The 23530-nt window shown below is 38.9% G+C and overlaps 3 protein-coding genes and 2 long non-coding RNA genes across 7 annotated transcripts in view; 3 read left to right on the forward strand and 2 right to left on the reverse strand.

Moving 5' to 3' along the window:
- The first annotated feature begins 232 nt into the window (after positions 1–232).
- Positions 233–2578, forward strand: LOC116689456 (uncharacterized). The gene is made up of 3 exons (XR_004331992.1): positions 233–243; positions 785–790; positions 2389–2578. It is a non-coding gene; the product is annotated as an uncharacterized LOC116689456 (long non-coding RNA).
- Positions 2579–2736: 158 nt separating this feature from the next.
- LOC116689448 (major prion protein homolog) lies at positions 2737–7224 on the forward strand. Its single transcript, XM_032515981.1, has 2 exons — positions 2737–2998; positions 4875–7224. The coding sequence occupies exon 2, from the start codon at positions 4882–4884 to the stop codon at positions 6064–6066; it is 1185 nt and encodes a 394-aa protein (XP_032371872.1). The 5' UTR covers positions 2737–2998; positions 4875–4881; the 3' UTR covers positions 6067–7224.
- A 3693-nt stretch (positions 7225–10917) lies between these two features.
- Positions 10918–14378, reverse strand: sprn2 (shadow of prion protein 2). Its single transcript, XM_032515993.1, has 2 exons — positions 14138–14378; positions 10918–11518 (listed from the first exon to the last, which is right to left on the reverse strand). Exon 2 carries the CDS (start codon positions 11504–11506, stop codon positions 10976–10978), a length of 531 nt encoding a protein of 176 aa, XP_032371884.1. The 5' UTR covers positions 11507–11518; positions 14138–14378; the 3' UTR covers positions 10918–10975.
- An 839-nt stretch (positions 14379–15217) lies between these two features.
- rassf2b (Ras association domain family member 2b) overlaps positions 15218–23530 on the reverse strand; it is a 14433-nt gene continuing 6120 nt past the window's right edge. For 2 of the 3 annotated variants that reach the window (XM_032515979.1, XM_032515980.1), the window contains exons 2-11: positions 23417–23462; positions 21448–21521; positions 20748–20823; positions 20316–20467; positions 19213–19328; positions 17787–17929; positions 17421–17574; positions 17206–17327; positions 17025–17122; positions 15218–16820 (exon numbers count right to left, since the gene is read on the reverse strand). In XM_032515979.1, coding sequence (XP_032371870.1) covers positions 16751–16820; positions 17025–17122; positions 17206–17327; positions 17421–17574; positions 17787–17929; positions 19213–19328; positions 20316–20467; positions 20748–20823; positions 21448–21521; positions 23417–23462 — 1051 coding nt within the window. In that variant the 3' untranslated portion in view covers positions 15218–16750. The remainder of the gene's footprint in view (positions 16821–17024; positions 17123–17205; positions 17328–17420; positions 17575–17786; positions 17930–19212; positions 19329–20315; positions 20468–20747; positions 20824–21447; positions 21522–23416; positions 23463–23530) is intronic. The other variant, XR_004331989.1, reaches the window with a different exon arrangement.
- LOC116689455 (uncharacterized) lies at positions 21475–23237 on the forward strand. The gene is made up of 3 exons (XR_004331991.1): positions 21475–21654; positions 21977–22024; positions 22122–23237. It is a non-coding gene; the product is annotated as an uncharacterized LOC116689455 (long non-coding RNA).

Consider the following 23530-nt stretch of genomic DNA (forward strand, 5'->3'; position numbering starts at 1 on the left):
ACCTGTAATGTAAGTTTACTGGCCCCACTACAATCCCTTGCCTAGCTATTCAGTCAGCTTAAACATTTGACATAACTTAAAGAACCCTAGGAGAACCAGGGTGTATTCCAGAAAGCAGTTTATGTGAAAACTCATAGTGAACTCTGAGATGAGGGAAACTCTGAGTTATCTATTCAAGAGGGCTATTCCAGAAAGGAAGTTCAACAAACTGAGCCTGAACTCTGAGTTGATTTACCTTGTGAAGTGAAACTGAGTTTTCAGTTCCAGAACAGCTGATCTGAGTTAGGTGAGTCGACTCTGAGTATGTTAGCTCTGAGTTGAGGTTGTGCCTGACGACTAGTAAAAAGCCATCATCAATGGAGCTACAATACTGCGATTCACCATGGGACATCAGACATTTTCTGTCTGCGAACGTAATAAAAATCACTGACAGAGTTTTAGATGCGATCGTCTTTTCATTTTGAATTTACAATCTCTTTCTTTTATATTAGCCTTTTAAAGAAGTGGATGAATGTTTCAACTCACCGAACTCAGATCAGCTTTTCTGGAACTGAAAACTGTTTCACTTCACAAGTCAACTCAGAGTTCAGGCTCAGTTTGTTGAACTTCCTTTCTGGAATAGCCCCCAGGACCTGTTTATGAAGTTTACTTAAGTTGTTATTCTGCAAATTGACATGTAGAAATTACATACATTAAAACGTAAGTATAAGCAAAAAGTATACTACAGATAAGTGAAACTACTGTAAAGAAAATAGTAAAACATGTAGCTTGGTTGCAGTCTAAGTGCTAAGTGACCATAATGTCTATAAATCATTAGCATGATTGTATCCTGAGGGGCTGAATCACTTCTTGTTTATGTGTTTTATAGTCAGCAGATGGTCCAGACCTCACTGACACCCCCGTGGCTCTCTTGACAGCGCACGGAGACACTATGATGCGGCCTCTTCAGCCCTGAGAGCATGTATTGTGTGGAGGATGAAATATGTGAGTGGTCCACAAATCTGGCAGATACATTTCTCTGCTCTTTGGGTACATCTATGCACTAGACCTACAGTACCCAAAAATCTCGAGCTTACATTCACATTTATCCAAAAAGTTGTGATGTGTCTTGAAGACACAAAACCACTGAAAGGGCGTCTACTGACGCTGAAGAATGATTTGTTCAATGAGTGAATCACTCAGAATGGACTATTTGTTGAGCGAGTATTGGAAGTTTTTGTTTTTTTCTACCTCAGATTTAAGATGACAATGTTTGCCTCTCCTACTTCAATTTAATGCAGTGATTGTTAATATATGATATCACAAATTGACGCATTCACAACATGCACTTTAAAACCCTTTTGTTTTTATGGGGTCAATTCCTTTTTATTTATTTGACAAGCGCTTTGTTTGAGTTTGAGGCTCCTTGATTCGTGCCTTTTAAAAGCACATTGTGTTGATTAATAAAGTTGTTAAATTGTCACTGTGGTGTCATTTTCATGTTTTCTAACATTATTTGCTGATTATAATTAGTAGTGGGCCGACATCCGATGCAGTTTAGAATTCCTTTTGAGTGCATGTCCCACATTGAGTTGAAAAATATAGAAAATTGAGTAAATTATCCCTAATTAAAGTTGAAAATATTGTAAATTTGAGTGAATTACTCCCTAATTTAAGTTGAAAAAATAGAAATATTTGAGTGAATTACTCCCTAATTAAGTTGAAAAATATTGAAAATTTTGAGTGATTACTCTCTAATTATAAGTTGAAAAATATTGAAAAATTTTGAGTGGAATTACTCTTAATTATAAGTTGAAAATTATTGAAAATTTGAGTGAATTACTCCCTAATTATAAGTTGAAAATATTGAAAATTTTGAGTGAATTACTCCTAATTATAAGTTGAAAAATATTGAACATTTGAGTGAATTACTCCTAATTTTAAGCCAACTGTAAATATATTTTTATTTTATGTATACTTAAACTTTAATACATGACTACATATTATTGTGTAATCTGTTACAAATAATTTTGAGTGTCTGTGAACTTTTAGGTGGTACACGTGTGTCACTGAACCTTTATTTAATCAGCATACGGTTAATTGAAATACAGAAAATCTAATGAGAACCTTTTTATGATTGTTGTTGGTACACTAGTTTATTTGGATAAAACACTCTCCCTAAGTATCTATGCATGTTGAATTAACACTTCATGTACTGTATTACTTACATTGGAGTCTATGCAAAAGAGTACTTTTTCTAACATTTCTGTATTTTGGATGAGGTTTGTAAAAAACAAAAAACAAAAAAACTATGTGCTGCCCATGCTTTGTACATTGTGTTGTTTGTTGTATGGAATACGTTTTTATATACTTCTATCCAATGTTTTGCCTCTCGCCCCTCTCTACGAGAGAGCTCTTAAAGTGTAAGACCTCTGATTTACTAATTACATTTGAAGAACTAATGGAAGTAAAAATCTAGATAATTTAGTTTTATTTCTCTGTGAGAATATAACTATTGTCGTGTGTGTGTGTGTGTGTGTGTGATAGTAGCAAAACTATATATTCATGTGCAAATGTAGCATTATTACTGTAAGAAAACCACAATCTATTTGGCTTCTTTGGTCAGATTTTTATTTTATAGAAACTGGTGGAGAATGATTCCTCACAGGACGTGTTTAATGTATCAGAGTTTAAGTGTGTATGTATTTACTAGTTGTTGCCCTACACTTATTATTATATTATTTATGTGTGGGGATTTTCTGCATGAAGTCGACAACACCACAGGGTTGAGGATGCTGGGAAATGTCAAGTGAAACCCCGCCCCATCTTGTGTTTCTGTGCGACCTACATCTGTTCTTATAATACATCCATGCCCGGATCCCCTGTGCCGCGTTACGTCTCATGGAATTATCCTTTTTCAAAACTAGAGACGTAAACTACATCAACACTCCAGTAGCAAAGACGACACTGAAGCGAAATAGCCAACACGGGAAAAGGCATACAAAAGTCATCACTTAAGGTAAGGATATGCTTTATTTAAAGTAACAGTATTCTAATGTTGTTTGGTGGATAAAATGCCATTGTTTTTACCTGACGCGAACATTTCTGTCTGTAATGAAACCAACGCTTTCCTGCCATGTGCGTAAATTTCTCTCGTTAGTTTTGACAAGCGCCATGTTTTAACGGAATAAAGGGCATAGCCAGTGGCAGCGGGCAGGCCACATTAAAATGAGTTCACTGTCAGGAAGGTAGTAGCCTAAGCTGTCTGTCTGCAGTATGTATATAATCAGTGTCTGGATTGCTTTGGTCGGAGCTGTTGGACGTTCTCCGGATCTATTGTTTATGTTGCATCATCAGCCCCATCATAAAACCTAGGTGTTATATTGTCGTTGCTACCGCTGTTTTTATATTATAGCCTACTGACAGGTTTGCCTTCAGAGGGAGACGATTCATTTCCCGTCACGAAAAGTCATTTAATGGCAAAATTGGACCAATTAATAAAATTAACGTTTAATAGCAAATAGATCGATTTACCATGAATTTAAAAAGGGAAAATACATCTCTTGACTGTGACGTGTACTATTCCATAATTATTAGCCTAGGTACCATCTCATAATCCCGAGGTCATTATCTTTTCAGGACGAGATACGGATCTCGTCGTCATGAGATTCTTATCTAACACTAGCCTAGTAAATGCAGCCGTTGTCAACGCTGCAGTTGGTTAGTTGGCCTGTATTTCTATATTTTGAGTGTTAAATGTGCAGTGAGCAGCCCACGAGAGACGTGTTTGAGTTATGTCTTTTATCAAAGTGAGTTTACACACAACAACCTTAGGCGATTACGTGTTATCACGCGTTGCTATGGAAACAGTTGTAGTTTAACGTTAGCCTACTTCCACCGGTTGACAGCAAAGAATGAAACATCAAGGGCCATTCATAAACTAATGCTTGTATTTGAAACGACGAAGTGATCCATGGGCTGGTGGACTGAGAACAGTAAGCATAACTGTCTGATAATGCAAGGAATGTGTACATGCCTCTGGGAAATATAATGGTAATCTCTCACAGATTTGTGACATGAATGATTAATGGGAAAAACATGTTGATTAATTGACAATACAATTGTTAAAGCTCTAATAGAATCTTCTATTGTGGTATGTGTAATTTTGTTTTCTATGATATTGAGGGATATAATAAAAAGGCTAATTTTAGATACAAGATACCAAATCACACTGATGGTAAAATGACTATAGATCAGTCCTACTCATTGATTTGCAACATTGCCCACTATAGCCTTATACCAGAAACATTAAAGTGAGAGCTACTGTTGTATAGACAGTTTGGCAAAACCTTTGATGGTAGACCGACATTTTCTTCATCATTATTAAAAAATATCTTCACTATTTTTAGCCACTGAATGAAAAATGACAGTGTCGAGGCTTTGTAACAGTGTTGGCTACATAGGATTAAAACTATTACTGTTTGGTCATCTGCAGTAACATTAAGCTCGCACTGTGCTATTTCAAGCCAACCTGGAAACCTAATTTTGGACCCACAACTCTGTGTTGTAACCATGTTGAGACTGTCCCTAAAATATAATAATAATTTAATAATTAATAGGAGGGGAGTGGATGCGCGTTCACCCGTGAGTAGTAAACCACAACGTAAACAACGCTTTTGGTTCTGTATATTTTTAATACATGCATGTTCTCTTGTATGTCAGAGTTGCAGTCAGGTGCAACACCATTTACTATTTTACGGCGTACAGAAAGACAAACTCTCATAAATGAGACGATAAGGGTGACATTATAAATTCCAATTATTATTATCTCATATTTTCCTAAACTTTTTCTCCTTTTTCCTAATTTTCCTTTTCTCTCCCGACCCTCCCTACAGGGCGAAGATGGTTTCATTATCTGTGCTGTGTCTGTCACTTCTCTTGTTTCATACTCATTTTTCACTGGCCAGGAAAGGAGGCAGCTTTGGGAAAGGCAGCTTTGGCTCAAAGAAGACCACCTCACACATCAGAGGCAGCACCAACACAAAAAAAAATAATCAGGGCTCCAGCGCTCAGGGTGGATACCCCAAACAGCCTGGACAACCCAATCAGGGAGGCTACCCTCTGCAATCAGGCAGACCTGGGTATCCAGGTAATTACCCTCAGCAGGCAGGTGGAGGTTACCATAACCAGTTTCCAGCACGGGGTTCTCCGTACAGTCATGGTGGGTATGGAGGTGGATACATGAACTACAATCCAAACAACAAAGTCCTGAGCCCTCGCTATGGGGGCAGCTTTGGATATGGGGGCCATGGCACTGGGGTCGGCTCTCCCTTTTCCCACTCAGTTCAGTCGATGGGCATGTATCCCTCTGATAAATCCAGAGGGTTCGGACGCAGTGCCGTGATGGCAGCAGCTGGAGGAGCTATGGCAGGAATGGCCCTGGGCTACGGGCTAGGAAGGTTCCCCCGTCCTCCCTTCCACTTCCACTGCCCCCAAGAGGAGTACTACTACAACAACTACATGTACAGGAAATATGGTACCAAGTCTACTGATAGCAATGACTACAGCAGAGACTACAGCTACAGCAAACCCCCTGAAACCTATGATAGCTACATGGACTCCTGCATGAAGAGAACCGACATTCTGCCTGCGGAGAATCAAAAGCCAGACACAGAACCATCTGTTACCACCACAACTTCTGTCCCCCCGGCTCCAGACACTGACACAGGCAGTAACACAATGGAGACCAACAGCACTGCAGCAGATAACTCCTCAACCACTGCACCTTCAAGTAAACACCCCCTTAATCAGCCTGTAGCCAATCCTGTGCCTCCAGCTTCACAGACTGTCAGTAGTGCTGAAGACGATGATACAGTTAGCATTGTGGAGATTGGCTACCCAGCACTGATTGACCAGATAAAGGCCAGAAGATGCTTGGAGCTGTACATGGTCTACTCTGAAAAGTACTTGAAGAAAGTGACGGGTGGTGTGCAGGGATTGAGTATGGGCTCGCAAGGGCTTTTAGCTGTGGTCATTAGTACTACACTGATGCTATTGCATAGCAACATGCTAGTGCTGCTGCACTGAGGCTTTTATTAGCAGTGAAAGTGATGGATAATGTTTTAAAGGAATTAATTTATTAATGGGTGGAAATGATTAGGGAGAGAGGAACTTCTTGCCTTTTTAAGGAGTTTCTTTAAGTGTGTGGATTTCTACAGTTTATTTTGTCTTAATATTTAAGCAATACATTCTCATGTATGTGCTTTTCAAACACACATTTTAAAGTATGATATGAGTATGTTAACTGCAGGCAGGTTGATGTTGGAGGACTGTCTGATTCAAGGACAGTTCAACAAGTTGGTTAGGGAATAGTGTTTTAAAACATCCGTTAAAACTGGCCTTTAAATTGGCAATATTCTACTAGTCTACTACAAGTATAACTGCTTCAGACTGAGAAAGTTTACACTAAGAGCATGACTATTTGTAATGGATCATATCTACTCATTTCATATAAGGTATATTTAAATACAGAATCTCAAACCATAAAGACTTATTATATCTGTCGGTATTAGTTTATTTGGATAAACAGACTCTCTAAACATACAGATAATAGTATGCATGTTGTCATCCTAACACTTCTTAAAATACATACTTATTATTTGATATCAAAACAAAAAAAAGTGTGCTTTTCCTAAATACTTCTATGGGGTTTTAACATGTTCCATGTGTATTGCCCTTGCCTTTTAGAGTGTGTGTATTTTCAGATTTGTTTGCATACACTTGCCTCCTTTCTCCCTTCTATCCAATTTTTGTCTCCTTCTTTTGTTTCTGGGCAGTTCCCCGAGCCAAATTTATCTCTAAATCCTACTGAATGTCATCTTTCAATATCAGTTGAGTTAATGGCCTGCAAATCAAGATATGTACAGTAGGATTTATACAATATTTTTTCTAATCATAAAAGCTGATTAATTAAAAAAAAAATGTAAGCGGTACTCTCTGGATTTAATTGCAAACAGTTCAAATTCAAAATGTCTCTACAGGGTATGAAAAATTGTAATCTGAAAAGTAAAAACTGTCAGACAAATGTAGCGGAGTAAAAGGTAAGTTTTCCTCTAAAATATAGTGGAGTAGACATAAAAAGTAGCAAAAAATGGAAATACTCAAGTACAAGTACCTCAAATTTGTACTTTGTAGTAAATGTACTTAGTTACATTTCACCACGGCAGACTGTCGTCATGACCACTATAATCAGGCGATTCCCATTTCAGCAGCAATCACTAAACTACAATTACAACAAACACTTTTTTATTGTTTGACTGTAGAACAATCTGATCAAAAAAACACAGCGTACGTTTTAACGTGTTGGTATATGTATCCTATGTTCTATTTTGTATTGGCATTGACCTCTAAGGCTATCGCTATTGGGTTTATCTCTTGGCGCTTGCTGAGTCGTGAAGATTTATCTTTCCCGTCCTTGTGACCAGCACGGGCCTCAACTACGTTTGCAGATACTGGATATTACATGAGCAAATCCACTATTCAGCTTCCACTTTTTCTTCAGCTAGCAGTATAACGACTTCTACCTCCAGTGGTGTTCGCCTTGGTACCGGCTGCCGGACTGGCTACAGCCTGCCGTCGGATCTTAAGACCAGAGAGGCATAGCGCTCCCGGCTGAACTTCCAGCCCTGCTCACGGCCTCTTGGGTCGGGATGTGTACATCCAGGAGCCACCGTCCAAACGAGCTCCACTTTGGCTGCGCTTTACGGAGCTTCATACGTTTCTGGAGGAGGCGCTCTCCCAGCCCAGGAAACTGAAGACTCCGGTCTCTTGCTACGCCCCGTTTACTCGGGTTCAAGACAACACAGAAGCGGGTTTTCCTTCAGTCCCTCCCTTGGAGCAGAGCCTGGCTTCCATCCAGCCATGCTTCTGAAGGCCACCTTCTTAGGCCACCGGAGGCCCACGCCTCCGTCCCCCCGGGATCAGGTCTGCGCTCAGGTCACTGACTGGTCACACCAGTGTGCGGTCCAGGGCCTTGAAGCGCAATACAATTTAGCATTGCCACGACAATGGCCATAAGGAAATGCCCCTGCTTTTAGGGGCCACTTCCATCCATCAGTTTCCCCTTAACCAAGCAGCCTTTGTTCCCACTGAACGTTGCGCTGACAACATGACATCAAGGATCCGTCTCCCCCTGGCTATTCTAGCGGGATGAGAAAGATGCTGACGCAGATTTCGTATGGAGCAAATTTGAGAAAATGATCTGTTTGCCTCACGAGAAAACACAGTGCGCACTGTGGTTTTCACTAAACACATGGGACAATCCACCCCTTGGTGTCGACGCCTTCTCCCACCAACACTGGCCCAGAGCCCTCCTATACGCTTTCCCCCCGGTCCCTCTGATCCCTCACCGCCAGGAGGAGAGTCGGTCATTCTAGTGGCACCGGAGCGCACAAGCGCATCCTAGTTCCCGACTTTGGTCCCCCTGGCAACTGCTGTGGCACGAGGACGCCCTGTTACACCCGAACGGTGCGATATATCCACTCTGTGTCGCAGGTGGCATTGACTACATCAGCTTCGGCCTAACCCAATAGTGATAGCCTTAGAGGACGAAGCCTATACAAAATAAAACGATAATTACTTATCATAACTCCAGATTGTATGAGTATAGGCGTAGCTCTTAAAGATTTGGGCCACCTGCTCCAATAACAGCTGAAGAAAATGCTGATGAACAACGGGTCCGCTTATTTAATATACAGTATCTGCGGTTGTAGTTGAGGACCGTACTGGTCGCAAGGGTGGGAAAGAAAATCTTCACGACTGCGAAAGCATGAAGGGATAAACCCAATAGCCATAGCCTTGGAGGGCCGCGCCTATACTCATAGAATCTGGAGTTACAATACGTAACTATTGTTATCTTATATCTGGCTTTGAATGTATTTGAATGTGCAAATGTACCGATTTTAAAGAGATGGATGCCTTTTACTGTGAGGGATCACATTTACTGTGCTGCCGCAGCTTTTACTGAATACTGACTTGCACTTTTTGCTTGTCTTGTCAATTAAACTTATCAACTTTACTAATACTTTTGCATTTGTGGATATTTGTTTTATGACTTTTTTTGAATTGGGTGTGGAAGGAGTTTTGAAATTTTGACTGAAAGTTACCATTAAATGAAAAGCCTTTGTGGAGATCAGTTTGATGATATAACACATTTGACTAATCTGGCTGAACCTTCTAGTGGATGGAGCTGAAATTATTTAACGTCTGATAACGCCCATTACAATACTAAAGGGAAACCACGAGAATGATCCATCTTAAATTTCAGAAACACTGAGTCAACTGGTTATTAATACTCAAAGTATAAATATCAAGTCTGTTTTAGACTAACATCTCATACTGAATATGAGGGCTGTGTTAACTCTGTGTTTCAGGTCTGAGCTTGTAATGAAGCATGATTATTGAATGTGTAAGGCATCATATTTTAAGATAACTAAGCTGTGGAGGACAGATTAGATGGCAAAAGGAAGCACTGGTTTGATCTGATCAACTGAGATCTCATTAGGCTGATAAAGGGATACAAGCCTGCAGGCCGTTAAAAGCTAACAGGTTGAGTCATGCAGCACTACAGGGCACCCTCAGGGGCTAAATATGTTGATTAAATAACCCGGCTTAAGGGAACTGGTAGATTTTGTAATATGACCTGTTGATGGAAAATAAATAACTGGATTTTAATTTTCCATATACTGCATGTTGCTTGCTTATGTTGTTAAGAATTGATAAGAGTACCTACTAGAATATTATACTCATGTAAAAGTATTGGGATGTTGCCAGGTTGGCTCAGTGGCAGAGCAGACGTGCGTGTACTGAGAGGTTTATGCCTCGACCCAGAGGTCCAGCGTTTGAATCTGACCTGAGAAGGTTTCCTGCATGACTTCCCCCTCTCTCTCCCCTTTCTCACTGAACTATTCTGTCAAAAATGAAAGCTGGAAAAGTCCAAAACATAATCTTTAAAAAAAAGTACTCGGATAAAAGTAAAAAATAATAGGTCAGTCAGAATGTACTCTTTGGGTAAGTGTCACTGTTTTACAGTGACACTTAAGAACTAACCAGACAAGCGGACAAAACTCAGACAATTAAACAAAAATGATCATTATTAAATTACAACTGGACACTGAGGCGGGTGCAAAAAGCTATATAAAGCCACATAACTTAAATAACCTGACACTTCAATCAACAGTAGAATAAAACATCACTATAGCAAACAACACAGATAAACAATAGAAACTCTAGCGCAGCTGCACAAACACACAGGCCATGCTCTCTTCTTACAATAATGTAGACACAATTCAACACAAATGTTTGTTCTAAGTTTTTTTTTAATTTATATAACAATTGTGAACATGTAAGCCCATTTTGCTTTTTTACATAAAAGTCTACAAAATGGCATAACACATGTACTTAATTGGTAAAGTATACATATACAAGCAATGTACTGAACAAGTAACAATTTAGTACTCATTTATTTTTAACATGTAGTGCAGAAAATATGAAACAGAAAGTGAAAACAGTCTAAAATATAAACTTATGATGAAATATACTGAGAAAATGCATTATTAAATGAAATGTATAGCTGCTCTTAAACTCTGCTCCTGACGTGACTTCTTGAGGTAGACTTAACCACATCTAATTTACTCCTGGTCTATCTTCACAGATTCCTTATTGAGAAAACGTATCGACCAAAAACAGACTGAAGCATGGTGTCCCACTCGCTGACATGTTGTAGAGGTTAAATGGGTCAAATTCCTCCACCTGTCCTCATGAAGGGTCAAAAAAACAACAACCTTGCCACAGCTTTTCATCATTTAAGGGTCATATTTTAGGTCACATTAGACTTGAAACTGAAAACATTTCTGTTTTCCACCAGGTTGTGGATTGTTTTTGTTGGTTTATTTGGACCTGTGTGTGTGTTTTTGGGATCCCAGCTCTGTCTCCGGCTCTACATGACTGCCACCCAGTGGCCCATCAGCAGGGACATTAGGGACCCAATCACAACGATGATACTGTTGTAGATGGGGCCGCTGGATGCCGCAGTGTAGTACTCCATATCTCCAGAGCCCTCTGGCTCGTAGCCAGGCCTAGGCCCGTAGCCACCCCCAACTCCATATCGTGGGTAGCCATACCCCCCTCCATATCCTCCATACCCTCCACCATACCCTCCACCATACCCTCCATATCCTCCACCATACCCAGGGCGGCTCAGGGCAGAACCAATCATTGCTCCTCCTATGGCGCCCGCTGCAGCTGCCCCAGCTACTTTCCCTGCACTGGGGCCACTGCTCTGGACCGGTCTGTAGGCCTGGCCTCCCCCACCGCCCCAGCCCCGGCTATTGCCACCACCTCTGTTAAATCCACCACCTCCAAAACCCCCACGACCACCACCGCGCCGGGCTTCAGAGCTGGGTAACAGTGTGGCGAGGAGCAGCAGGCAAAGGGCCACTGTGAGGGGGAGCTTCTGCAGAACAGACATGATTTATGGATTCTGTAAAAATAAGACAAAGGAAACATTATTAAGTTTACATTTTTTACTTTTTTGTTTCTGTTCATTTTAGTTTGTTAGTTTGTTACATGCACTGAAATTATTATCTGATTAGTGGAAGTATTTAAAAATAACACTACCACAGTACAAAAATACCCATTTTTCTAGTAATAAGTTATTTTAGAGAGCACTTTTCAAGCAGGAAGCCCAATTGCCCAGAGTTTGTAAACTAAAGACAAGTACAGGACATAAGCACATTTCCATGAGAAACAAGCGGAAGGTTAATGTCTTCGGTCCCAGAGCTTATTCCCCTTATCCGTCCCTAAAGTCCGCACTGAACTGGCTGGAACGTTTTGTAGCCTGAACCTTGGTGAGTTGGTCTCACTAGATGCTTTTAAAGTAATTTTAAATGACATGGAGGAAGCCACATCTGGCTGTAAATGTCTTTGACTGATTGATCTGTTTGTACCCTAATTTAGATAACTTCTTGCGAACATTGTTGAATATCTTAATATTTTATTATCATGTAATTTATTATGTATTTTCATAGTAAATTGTTATATGTATGTTGTGTTTCATGTCTAAAAAGACATCAGCAGCATTAAAAACAAATGCATTAAGGTAAAAAAGCACTCATTACATAATGTATTAAAAAAAAAGAACAAATATATAATAGAGTAAGAAGAAAGGTAATTCTGTCAAGTAATTTACTTTTTAAATACTGGTCAACCTTTTAAATACTGGTAAGTAAACAAGTCCTGCATTCAAAATTTACAAGTACCAATTAAGTATTATAAGCAAAATATATGTGAAGTATTAAAAGTATTCATTATATAATTTAATTATATAATTTATTATTCATCATACGAAATGGCCAATTTAAGAGTGTAATATTACATACTAATAATAATAATTTATACACATTATCAATGTCAAATACTGGATTAAAAAGTACAATATCGGCCTCTTAAAGGAAATAGAAAATGGAAACACTTAAGTAAATGTACTTATTTATTCTAGTACATTGCACATGGAAAACAATGCTCAGAAACGACTTATGGTGAGATGTTCTCATTGCAGCTTTAGTCCTCCTGCGTGTTATTTTTACATTGCTGATAAATTAAGAGCAGTAGTCCTACAGATCACAGCTCTTAAGCCAGCTTTGAGAAACGCATCTTACACAAGCAGCGTCACTGCCGCAACACATTTTAACGTTGCAGCTGACATGGGATCAGACAGCTTTCATAATCTCTACTGCGCTAGGGTCTACTGTAGAGATGCAATCTGGCTCTGGATCTGTGGCGAGACTTGCTGCAGTAATGATCATTTAGCAGTTTTTAACCCTAACATCTAACTTTTTTTTTTTTTATCCCCAGAAAGAAATTCACTTTAGAGAGACAGAAAATGGTAAGGAAAACAGAAAAGCCTAAACAACTATAAGAATTAGGCTACATACTGTAAAATACTAATAAAATAAGAAATTATGAAAATATGATTAAGTTTAAAAGCTATATACAATATATGCATTACAATACCTTACATACTGTATATAGTAAGGTATTGTAATAACAAGAAAGCTTGCAAATATTTGTGTGGGAGGGAAATATTGTACCTGGTTACTTCACTAAATTTATGTAATAGTTATAGTTACCAGTTACTTTTAGGTACAAAATGTGCAAACACATACATTAAATATGATCATTTTGTAATTATATATATATATATATATATATATATATATATATATACATACATACATACACACACACAGTGTATGTAGATATATAAACAAAACAGTATATGAAGCAGCTAAAATTGGCTCTACCTTGACCAACTCCAACACTTAAGTAAAGCTTATATATTAATCAATCAATAATAATAATGGTCCAATAATGTAATAATTTAACTGACAGAACTATTCTGCATGATGAGTACTATTACTTTTCATACTTTAGCTATATATTATTGCAAATAGTGTTTAATGCAGGACTTTGACTTTGTAGTATTTCTATTGTGTGGTATTCTCCACCAATGAGCAGCATGACATAACTTTCTCTGTCGACAACAAACGGTACGCCGTCTAATCTGTGTCCTCGTAAAAGTTGAACTAAAATTACACCAGGTCACCTCACTTAAGAATAATCCAGTGACTCTCAGATTACAGTAACAGCATCACTGACTCACATTGGAAAAACACCAATTTCCTGATGAATTTGGAGCACTTTGATTTGTTTACCAGCATATTACTTGTGCTTTCCAGAGATAGGACTAATTGAGCAACAAGGGAAATTCACTCAGAAAAACAGCTAAGGAAAACAAGCATTGGTGAAGAAAGTACTGAGATCCTTTTCATAAGTAAAAGTAGAAATACCATAGTCTATATACTCCATTACAAGTAAAAGTCCTGAATTCAAAATGTTGCTTAAGTAAACTTACAGAAGAATTATCAGCAAACTGTACTTAGTATCATTTTTTGAAATCTGTTACATAAATAAACTTATGACATAATTGTACTGTGACCATACATGTAGTTACATTCCACCACTGAAAACCTTGTTTAAACCTGCTAAACTTATACCAGCGTACATTAAATAGTAACAATAAAAATATAAACAATCTCACCTGTTGAGTGGCTGTTTATGACAGAAACAAAGAGGATGTTCCTCTTCTGACAGTCAAAGAAACGCACAGTGTTTGCAGCTGAGACTCTTCAGACAGTAAGACGTATGTTTCAGGGTCAGCCTGTTATCCTCCAAACAATCTCCGTCAGGTGGAGTGGATCACTCGGACTCACACCTGCTCATTGGCTTGGTGTGCACTAAGCTGCTGCACCGTCAACATCAGATATAAATACCTGTATGTGCGTACATTTGTGTGTCTAATTGTATCTTTATTATTTAACCAGAACACTTAACGAACTCTCCCGAAGCTTCGACTCATTTTCTATCTCGTTTGTCAATATAAATATGTAAATATAATATGAATCGTATAAGATTATCTCATTATATAACATGCTCGGATTTTCCCAACTGACATGCATACAGTATATGTCCAACTTTTTTCTCAAGATTATTATTTCTTTATTAAATACCAATCATTGTACGAAAAAACATTTTCCAAGTAGTGGCATGAGTTTTTAACAATTTAAAGATTATTAATTTGTAAAAGACACAATACAAAAGCAGGCAAGTATATGACAATATATGACAATATAACATGCACACACGCGCACTCAGACACTCACGCGCACTCAAACATACACACACACACAGCGATTTTCAATGTTCCAATATTGAATGGACGGGCAGTCAAAAGCAAAGCGCTGTACGTGGAGGCAAATTGTGCTGCTTTGAAATGCTCATACATTCACACATTCTTCCAACATAGGTGATCGCCATAATTCACAGTCTTGTGAAATCTCACGCATGTCATTCTCTGTTGGATGTAACAGAGTTAAAAAAGTCCACCAGTGAATATTCTTCATTTGTGTAAAGGCAGTCCAAAGTCCACCACCTACCAGGAGTCATTGTGAAGAATGATGTTGAAAATTGTTCATCGATCAAACGGTATTTTACTGTGCTTTTTAAAATCCCAACATGACATCTTCTTGTCACCTTACATAAGGCAGGAATGCAAGCGAGGACAATACACCACAAAACAAAAAAAGGGGGCCAAAAATGGTTTCAGGATGGATTTGTTTCATTTAAGGAATAGAAATAGGCTTATTTGATTTCTTACCGAAAGTTTGATGTGAATATTTGTACCACTCTTATGTCTGCATGGTTAATATGCTACAGCAACCAGGTAGCAAGTAGCATAGCACATAGACTGGAAATATTAGGAAACCACTAGCCTTTGTCCAAATTTAGAAAATCTGCCTACCAACATTTCTAAAGCTCTCTAATAGACCTTTTTCACAACAGACATTTTGACTTATGGCCTTGACCAACTGCCACTTTGCTCGTTTGAAAGACATGATGTCTCTCTCTCTCATAGGCAGGCAAAGCAGAGAAATGAGAGGTAACCTTGCCCCTCATGAGCTCATAAGGAGCAAGATTCCAGATTGGCCATCTGAGCTTTTATTTTCTCAAAGGCAGAGCAGGATCCCCAGGGCTCGGTTTACACCTATCAGCATTTCTAGCCACTGGGGGACCATAGGCAAGCTGGGGGAATGCATGTTAATGTTAAAACACTTTGTTAGTTTGTTTAGTCTGTTCAAAAATAATAATAATCCCTGGTAAATCCACAATCTGTAATGTTTCCACTTGAGATGACATATGAGATACTATTTGTTAATTAGTAAAATTTAGAGACACTGATAGGTGGACCTTCGAACACGGCCAAGCAGGTTGTTCCCAGTCTTTGTGCTTTGCTAATCTTACCAGCAGCTGCTATACAAACATCTAACTTTCTGCAAGAAAATGTTTCCCAAAATGTCAAACTATTCCTTTAACTCCAATCATAAAGTGTCCTTAACATTCAATGTGAATGCCTTCAGAAAAACAGTTGTTTCCATCAGACCACCAACAGACTGGTCACCACATGAACAGATTATCTGTTCACACAATCTTTAATAATCCCTGCAGTGAATTTCTAAGGTGAGATACAATGGAGAGGGTCCATTAAATTATTTCAATTAAAATATTTAACAACAGCAAGGACCATGAAAGGCACGTAGCTTTTGAGGGCACAACTGTTTTCCTTCGTGGTCTGGGTTTCACATTAACAGAAACGGTGTGGTCTAATGTTGTTCTCTTGTACTTCTCAGTTAAAAAAACAAAAAAACAGGTGAAAAATATGTTTAAAGTTTGATCGTTTGTGCTTGGAGAAACCTAACAGGCACTTGGTTAAGACCATATTACATGATGTTTGTGCTTTAAATTCATTTCAGGGGTCAGCTTGTAATCTGAATGATTGAGACAGAAGACAGGATGTCTCATTTTAGGCTCATTCTGCAAAAAGGTTAAAATTACTCAGGAGTAAAGGAATGTCTTTCTGAGTGTACTGTATGGAATGACAAAGAGAAAAGGGGATTGGGTCTGAAGACTACTGCTGAGATGGTCTCACTTAACATGTACATGTTGAAGTTTTGTGTGTAAATTGGTTGATTGGATGAGCCAAGAGTTCAGGAGGAGCAGGATAATCGCTGAAACACATACATTGGGGTGCAGCGGTCCCTCTCTCAGTCACAGCTGGGTGGAGGGTGTGGTACCTCTGACCGTTTTAAGAAACAGTTCACATACACGCCGGCCCCTCTGGAAGACAACTGAGCTGCTTTTCAATTATACACCGCAGGTACGTATACCTGCAAGTACAAGCATACAAATGCAGATAGAAAATAACTAAATGTCTGTGAAGATACATTTAATAATAATATTAATAATAATTAAAATACTATGTCATAGCTGTTAAGTTAAGCTACTTAACAGCTGATGCACATGTAGAAGACTGTGGCCATTATGGGCAAGACAAGATGGTGAAGTAGAATGCATGCAGTATATTCTTGTACCTTCTTCTGAGTTTCTGCACCTCTCTGTCCTCCTCCTCCTTCAGTTTGGTGATGAAACTCCGCAGGACAGGCATTTCAAACTTGATATACTGTGCCACCTGGTGGAAGGGAAGAGAAATATAATAAAGCACAAAAAGAGAGACAAATTTGTGTCTCCGTCACAATTAATCTATTGATTTACATCATATGTGACTTCTTCTCCAAGGTCTTCTTCCATGAGGAAAACCTTGCAGACCTGCTCACAGGGACCCTGAATCACTCTCAGCACCAGAGGATAGTCACTTCGCTTCAGTTTCACACGCTCTGAAACATCAACACATCCACATAGGCATTGGTTAACGGAGCCAAAATAACAACTAATATACTGTTGCAATGAACTGAATAATTCACACTCACCTCCACTTGCATGAACAAGGTAGAGGGCGAAATCATCTGGGCTGTTTTCAATTTTAAACTTGTTGAGGAGAACTCGAAGCACCTGAGGTGTCCTCATGCAGCTGTTGATCCGAACATTAGTCATTGAGCCGAAAGCAGGAGTAAACACTGATGTCTGAGAGAAAAAAAAAATTACAACATGAATTTAATTTCCTCTATAACTTTGTGTGTATATTTGTGAACAAACATACACAAATTGCTGCCAAATCCAGCATCTGTTTAAATGTAGCACCTAAACTCTCTGAAACGAATGCACATTTACATTATTTGCATACATTTATCAGACTTTTCAGGGATCCACTGACAAACACTTGGTGCTGGCATCACCTTATGGTTGTAGAAGTGTCCATTAATAGAGAAGCGATGGCGTCGAATTTTCCTCTGGTCACTTGGTGACCGTCGCTGGCCCCGTCTCAAGACGCCTGCATCGCTCTTCGTTCTGAGGAGCTGAGCCGAGCTCTCACTGTCTTCTGTCCAATCAACAATCATTAATATCAGTTATTATTCAGCCCCTTAACATGAAAAGAAAGTTGTTGACTTATCTTTGATTAAGAATTAACAACACTGACTATTCCTGAGAGAAAGACATATTTTTGAGAGTGGTATCTAAATGTTATGTGCTAAGTGTTACTTTTCATTATTCAATTATTGTACGAGGTGTGGCATCTCATTTTTGAGAGGGTCCTCGGTAGGATTGGACAATACAAAAGACAAGACATTGCAGTACAACATACACATTCACTCACATATAAGCTCTCCCCTAAACCCATCCCCCCACCCAGATGTTTAAATGGTCATCATCTTCACACTGACATCATGACAGTAAGCATCACCTGCAAACAACTGGAAACAAGTAGTATTTCTAATATTCAGATAAAGACAGAATGAAGCAAATATGGGAGAAATGCAATATTTTGTATCACCATTGTCATATTCCAACCTTCTTTAAGGGTTTAAAAAATCTTTTAAATAAACTCTGGGCAAACTACAAATAAGACTTTAATTTCTTCCTTACGACAAGTCGCCATGTTGGAGAGAAGGTTTCCACCCAACAGTGATGGTACGTTTTTATAAAGAAGCTGGGGGTTAATTAGATATTTGGTACACAGTTAATTTGATCTTAGTCTCGCTTTGCCAGACTTTCTGCCATAGCGCTGCAGTGGAGGGTCTGGCTAGTCCAAACAGCATTCCCGGGATGGGAGTGAAACAGGCTCTGTTAAAATGGCATTTCTTCAAACCAATCAAAATTGTCTTGGGCGGCGCTGCAGTGGCGCTACAGTGGAGCTACATAAAGCCATGGGAAGGAACTTGTTTTGGTGGAACGTGTACAGTATGTTCAAAAGGTTTTTTTAGTTGTGCAACAGAAAACTCAGATTGGACAGATAGTCTAGCTAGCTGTCTGGATTTACCCTGCAGAGATCTGAGGACCAGTTAACCATAGTCCTTATAAATCCAGTTTAAAATTCCAACACAAAACAAACCGGAAGGTAAATTGGCTGAAAAGAGAGAAATCCTGCAGAATTTTCAATGGCAACCAAGCAATCCCGGAAGTGGATATCCACTTATTTGATATTAATGACGTAATGCTGTGTTTCTTTTTTTTTTTCTTGGGAACTGAAATAGCTTAACTTTGTTATTTATTAATTCAGTTGTTTTGGGATTTATGTATGATGTTGTTCCCTTGATCATTATTATACCAAGGGAGTGACATACATTATGCTACCATATCTAAACTATCAGTAAAGCCTCTCACCTTCTGCCTGTTCTTCCATCACACCGTCGTCCTCCGGTTGGCTGTCAGGTTCTGTCACTTCCACTGTGGGTGGGCTCTGCTGTGTCGTTTGTTGACCATCTGTGCTGTTGGGTGAACTTGAAAACAGAGATAATAGAGAGTAAAAGATGAAGAGACTGTACATTTTTGAGGCAGAAGTGAGGGGAGTTACAGTACAGAATTGTTTAGTAAGTGATAATGTCAGCAGTGACAAACTTTGGAGTGCAAAATTACAATTACAATAGAAAACATTGATACAGAGCTGGGTCCTATAAGATTTCCTGCCAAGCAGCATTTTGTTAACCACTTATACACCACAGGCTGGATGTACATCACGTCCCTGTTGGTAAGTTTCAGCATGTGACAGCTGTTCCTCTTTGTTGCAGTTTTTCTGTGTTCTGTGAGAGTATTTCCTTTGCTATTTTAAGTAATTTTGCTTATTTTTGTACTGATGATGATGGCCTCTTTTAAGCTGCACTTTCATATGGCTCTTTGTAGTTTTGCTTATGTACTTGCACTTACTACTTGTTGTCTGGAGTTTGCATTTTCAGGGTTGAAAGCACTTAATTGGAAGTTGCTTTGGATAAAAGCGTCACCTAAATGACATAATGTAATGTTTGGCGCTTTCTGTTTGAGAGGTTGTCTGTATGTTGTTTTTAAATAAAACTCACAGTTCAAAAAAACGATAGCCAGACCCGTTTTTTTGTTGCTAACTGGTGTCCAACCTAATAAAAAGCAACTTTACAGCTGTGGTGTTGATGTTATTTAATTTATTTCCTGTTAGCTTCTAATGATGAATGGGAATACAGACCTGAAAATGGGGCTTTACACCTGTTGACACAAATTGATCTGTGTGGTAGCTTGGGCAAAATCCAAAACTGAGCCAGAGACGTAGGTTAAAAGGTTCAAGTTTGTCTAAGGAGCATTGCCAAAATTATTCTGCAAAGTGTGAAAATCAATTATTTAATTTAACTTAATTATTCATCAAACAAACGAGACATAATCTTTAACTGCTCCCCGCTGACCCGCTGTTTATCACCATTTACGGTCAGCAAGGTGTAAAAGGATCTGTCTGGACCTCTTACCCTTGACTGTCCAGATTACAACCCGAGTGCCAGGACGTAGAAGATGGGGGCGGTCGGATCCGCTCGTGGTCATCCTGCATCTGAAGCCTGATTGGTCGCCGCAGACCCCAGAAGATATTTAGCAAGCCCTCGACAATCAGCTCCCCTTCTTCCTATTAAGAGAGAGGAGCTGTGGTCAATGCACACGCACGCACACCATGTACACACACACACACACACACATATATATAAATACACACAATAGACCGTTATTACCCCTTTGGGATACAGTGTATAATGGGAAGGGTATTTTTTTTAATTGCAAATGACTGAAAGAGAAAGTAAAAAGGGCAAAAGGCAGACACACAGCGGTGAAGAGGAGGATAAAACATAAAAATAAGAGTATGCACGCATGCATGCACACACACAAAACTGTAAACTGTAAATACCCACCTCTCTGTGTCTGAGCTGCAGATTCTGTCCTTCATAGTAGAGGTTGTACGTCTTCAGATGTGAGAGGACGGTTGCCCTGGAGACAGAGTTTTTTTGTCACTGAGTAGGAAATGCGGTTTAAAAAAGAAGCATGCCACTGATTTTACGTGTTTTGTTTAATTATAAATAAAAATCAACTGAAAAATATGCTAGAGAAAAGTATTTCTGTTTGGCTAAAGAATCCCAATTTGCCTGGCTGTCTTTAGGTAATATGTTGGCTTGTTAATGGTTAAGGTTTTGATCAAAACACTGTATCCTGTGTGTGTGTGCGTACACGTACACACACACGTACACACACACGTACACACACACGTATCACCACACGTAAAACACACACACACACACACACACACACACACACACACACACACACACACACACACCTAAGTCAAGTTGTTACATACCACATCAATCAACAAATGTATGTATGCTTGGAAAATGGTCAGTGGTAGTAAAGTCAAGTATGCAGAAGTTTGTTATTAAAAGGCTGAAACTTGTAAAACCAGTGTTTAACTTTAACTATTTGACACAGTGTTATTTAAAACAGTAGACTGAATGTTTTAAAATACACATACCAAAGGTTAATAAAGGGTAAATAAACCGGTATATACAGGTTTTTGTATATGTGTATGTGTGAAACAGAGAGTTCTTTAATCCTCACTTCCTGATGAACTTGTTCTCTCCAATCTGAACCCCGTACTCTGTATCATCCATTCTCAGTAAGCATGAGAGGAGCTGAGAGACAAAGAAGCAACACAGAGTTACTAGATTTCCATCCATCTGATTTGGTCTCATGACCTGCAGCAAGCAACAAACATGAAAACAAGAAGCCTGGAGAGGAGTAGATCAACTGCAGGACGAGAAGGAGGTAAAGCTCCACAAAGTAAACAATAAAATCTGATCATATCTAGTTTCCAGTCAATTTATTTCCTTTAAGAGACAGTTCAACTCATAGTTAAGAGTTTAAACATTTGGTGTGTGATAGAGTTAGACAGCTGCTTTCCACACTCTCTTCCTTCTCGTGCCTACAATTTTTCTTTTCTTTCCTGTCACCCGTGTAATTCTCTCCTCATGTCTTTGTCTCTCTGCACACATGCAGCTGTTTTAAATGGCTCTCAGCCATCACCTTGTAGAGTTTTTCTTCCCGCTTTGCTAAATGTTTGCGTGTATCTGTCTTTGTGTATCTGCAGAAGAGGCAGGACAGAAGCTCCAGGAAGGTGATAAACAGTGGAGAACAGGTGTGCCACCCACAGAGCTAAATCATTTCAGCTGCTTCAACATTTATCTCTCAGGCTATCATATGCAAATATCTATCATATTTGTTTCTATACACAGTGTAACATAAATGAAACTAGAAGGACACTCGGAAAGTGCAGACCTCCACCAAGGCATCCCCTACCTCAAAAAGGTAATGCTGTGAGAATTTTACCAGTAGGGACTCATTTTCCTGATTATTCTGACACCACATGAATGCAGCCTATACGCCCTATTGCGCAATGTTAACGAAAGTTAAAAATAATTTGTATATCCGCCCCGGGATTCGGGTCTGCTTTAAAGTTAAATGGGTTCTTCCTTGGCCCATGCTACACCCTTCCATCATGTTTCATGAACATTGCCAGTAGCGTTTCCATAACCCTGCTGACAGACAAACAAACTAACAAACAGCAAGGGGAACTGAAAACAAATAACCTCCTTAGCGGAGGTAATGACTGAGGAAAGAATTAACGACATTTCACGACTCATCCAGGAGGATTCATCTCAAATTCTAGAAGGCATTTTATTCCCTGAACAACTAAAATAAATATTGTTTGCTCTTTCTTTGTATTAGACTAGTCATCACTTACTGAAATATCAAAAAAACAATTATAGAATGGATTGACATAAAATTTGGTAAAGACATTCATGGTTTCTGCTGGCGCCATAATGAGGTTGACAATGTTTTGTGAAATATCTCAAGAAATACTTGATGGATTGCTAAAAATTATGTGCAGATATTCATGGTGTTCAAGACTTTGGTGATCCTCTGACTTTCCCTTAAAGATTTCACTTACCCAGTAAAATTTCTCAAATACTAGATGGCTTGGTACACAATTTTGTTGAGACATTCATGGTTCTCAGACAATATATCCAAATTAATTTGGTGATCCCCTGACTCCTCTAGTGCCATCATCAGGTCAAGTTTGTCTAGTACTTTGGTTTATGACCTACTACCTGCAAAACTGTCAAGTCTCACATGTACTTTGTGAAGTGCTAATGAGCAAATGTTAGCATGCTAAACTAAACTAAGGTAAATTACCTGCTGAACATCAGTTTGTTAGCATTATTGTTTGGAGCATGTTAGCATTTACATGTAGAGTAGTCCAGTGTATTTTTCCTACAGTTTATTTCCGCATGCTATCAATATAAATAAGTACACTTTTAAATGTGTAAATGCTGTGTAATCCACCAGAGTATCCAGTATGCATTCATCTTTTAATGTTATATAACTGTTGTTACAGTTTAACCACAGAGCACATCTAGTGCCTCTATAACATATCAACTAACAACTTATTAATACTACAAGTCAGAAAGACATTACTGCAAAATAAAAGTGGTATAAATGTCAGTTACAAGACTACAAGTGGTCTTACCGTAGTGAAGACTGTGTGGTCTTGTTGGATCACCAGAAAGAGGGAGCTGCAGATATGAGCGCGCGAGAGAGAGAGAGAGAGAGAGAGAGAGAGAGAGAGAGAGAGAGAGAGAGA

Source organism: Etheostoma spectabile, chromosome 5 (genome assembly GCF_008692095.1).
Source record: "Etheostoma spectabile isolate EspeVRDwgs_2016 chromosome 5, UIUC_Espe_1.0, whole genome shotgun sequence".
NCBI classification, from domain to species: domain Eukaryota; kingdom Metazoa; phylum Chordata; class Actinopteri; order Perciformes; family Percidae; genus Etheostoma; species Etheostoma spectabile.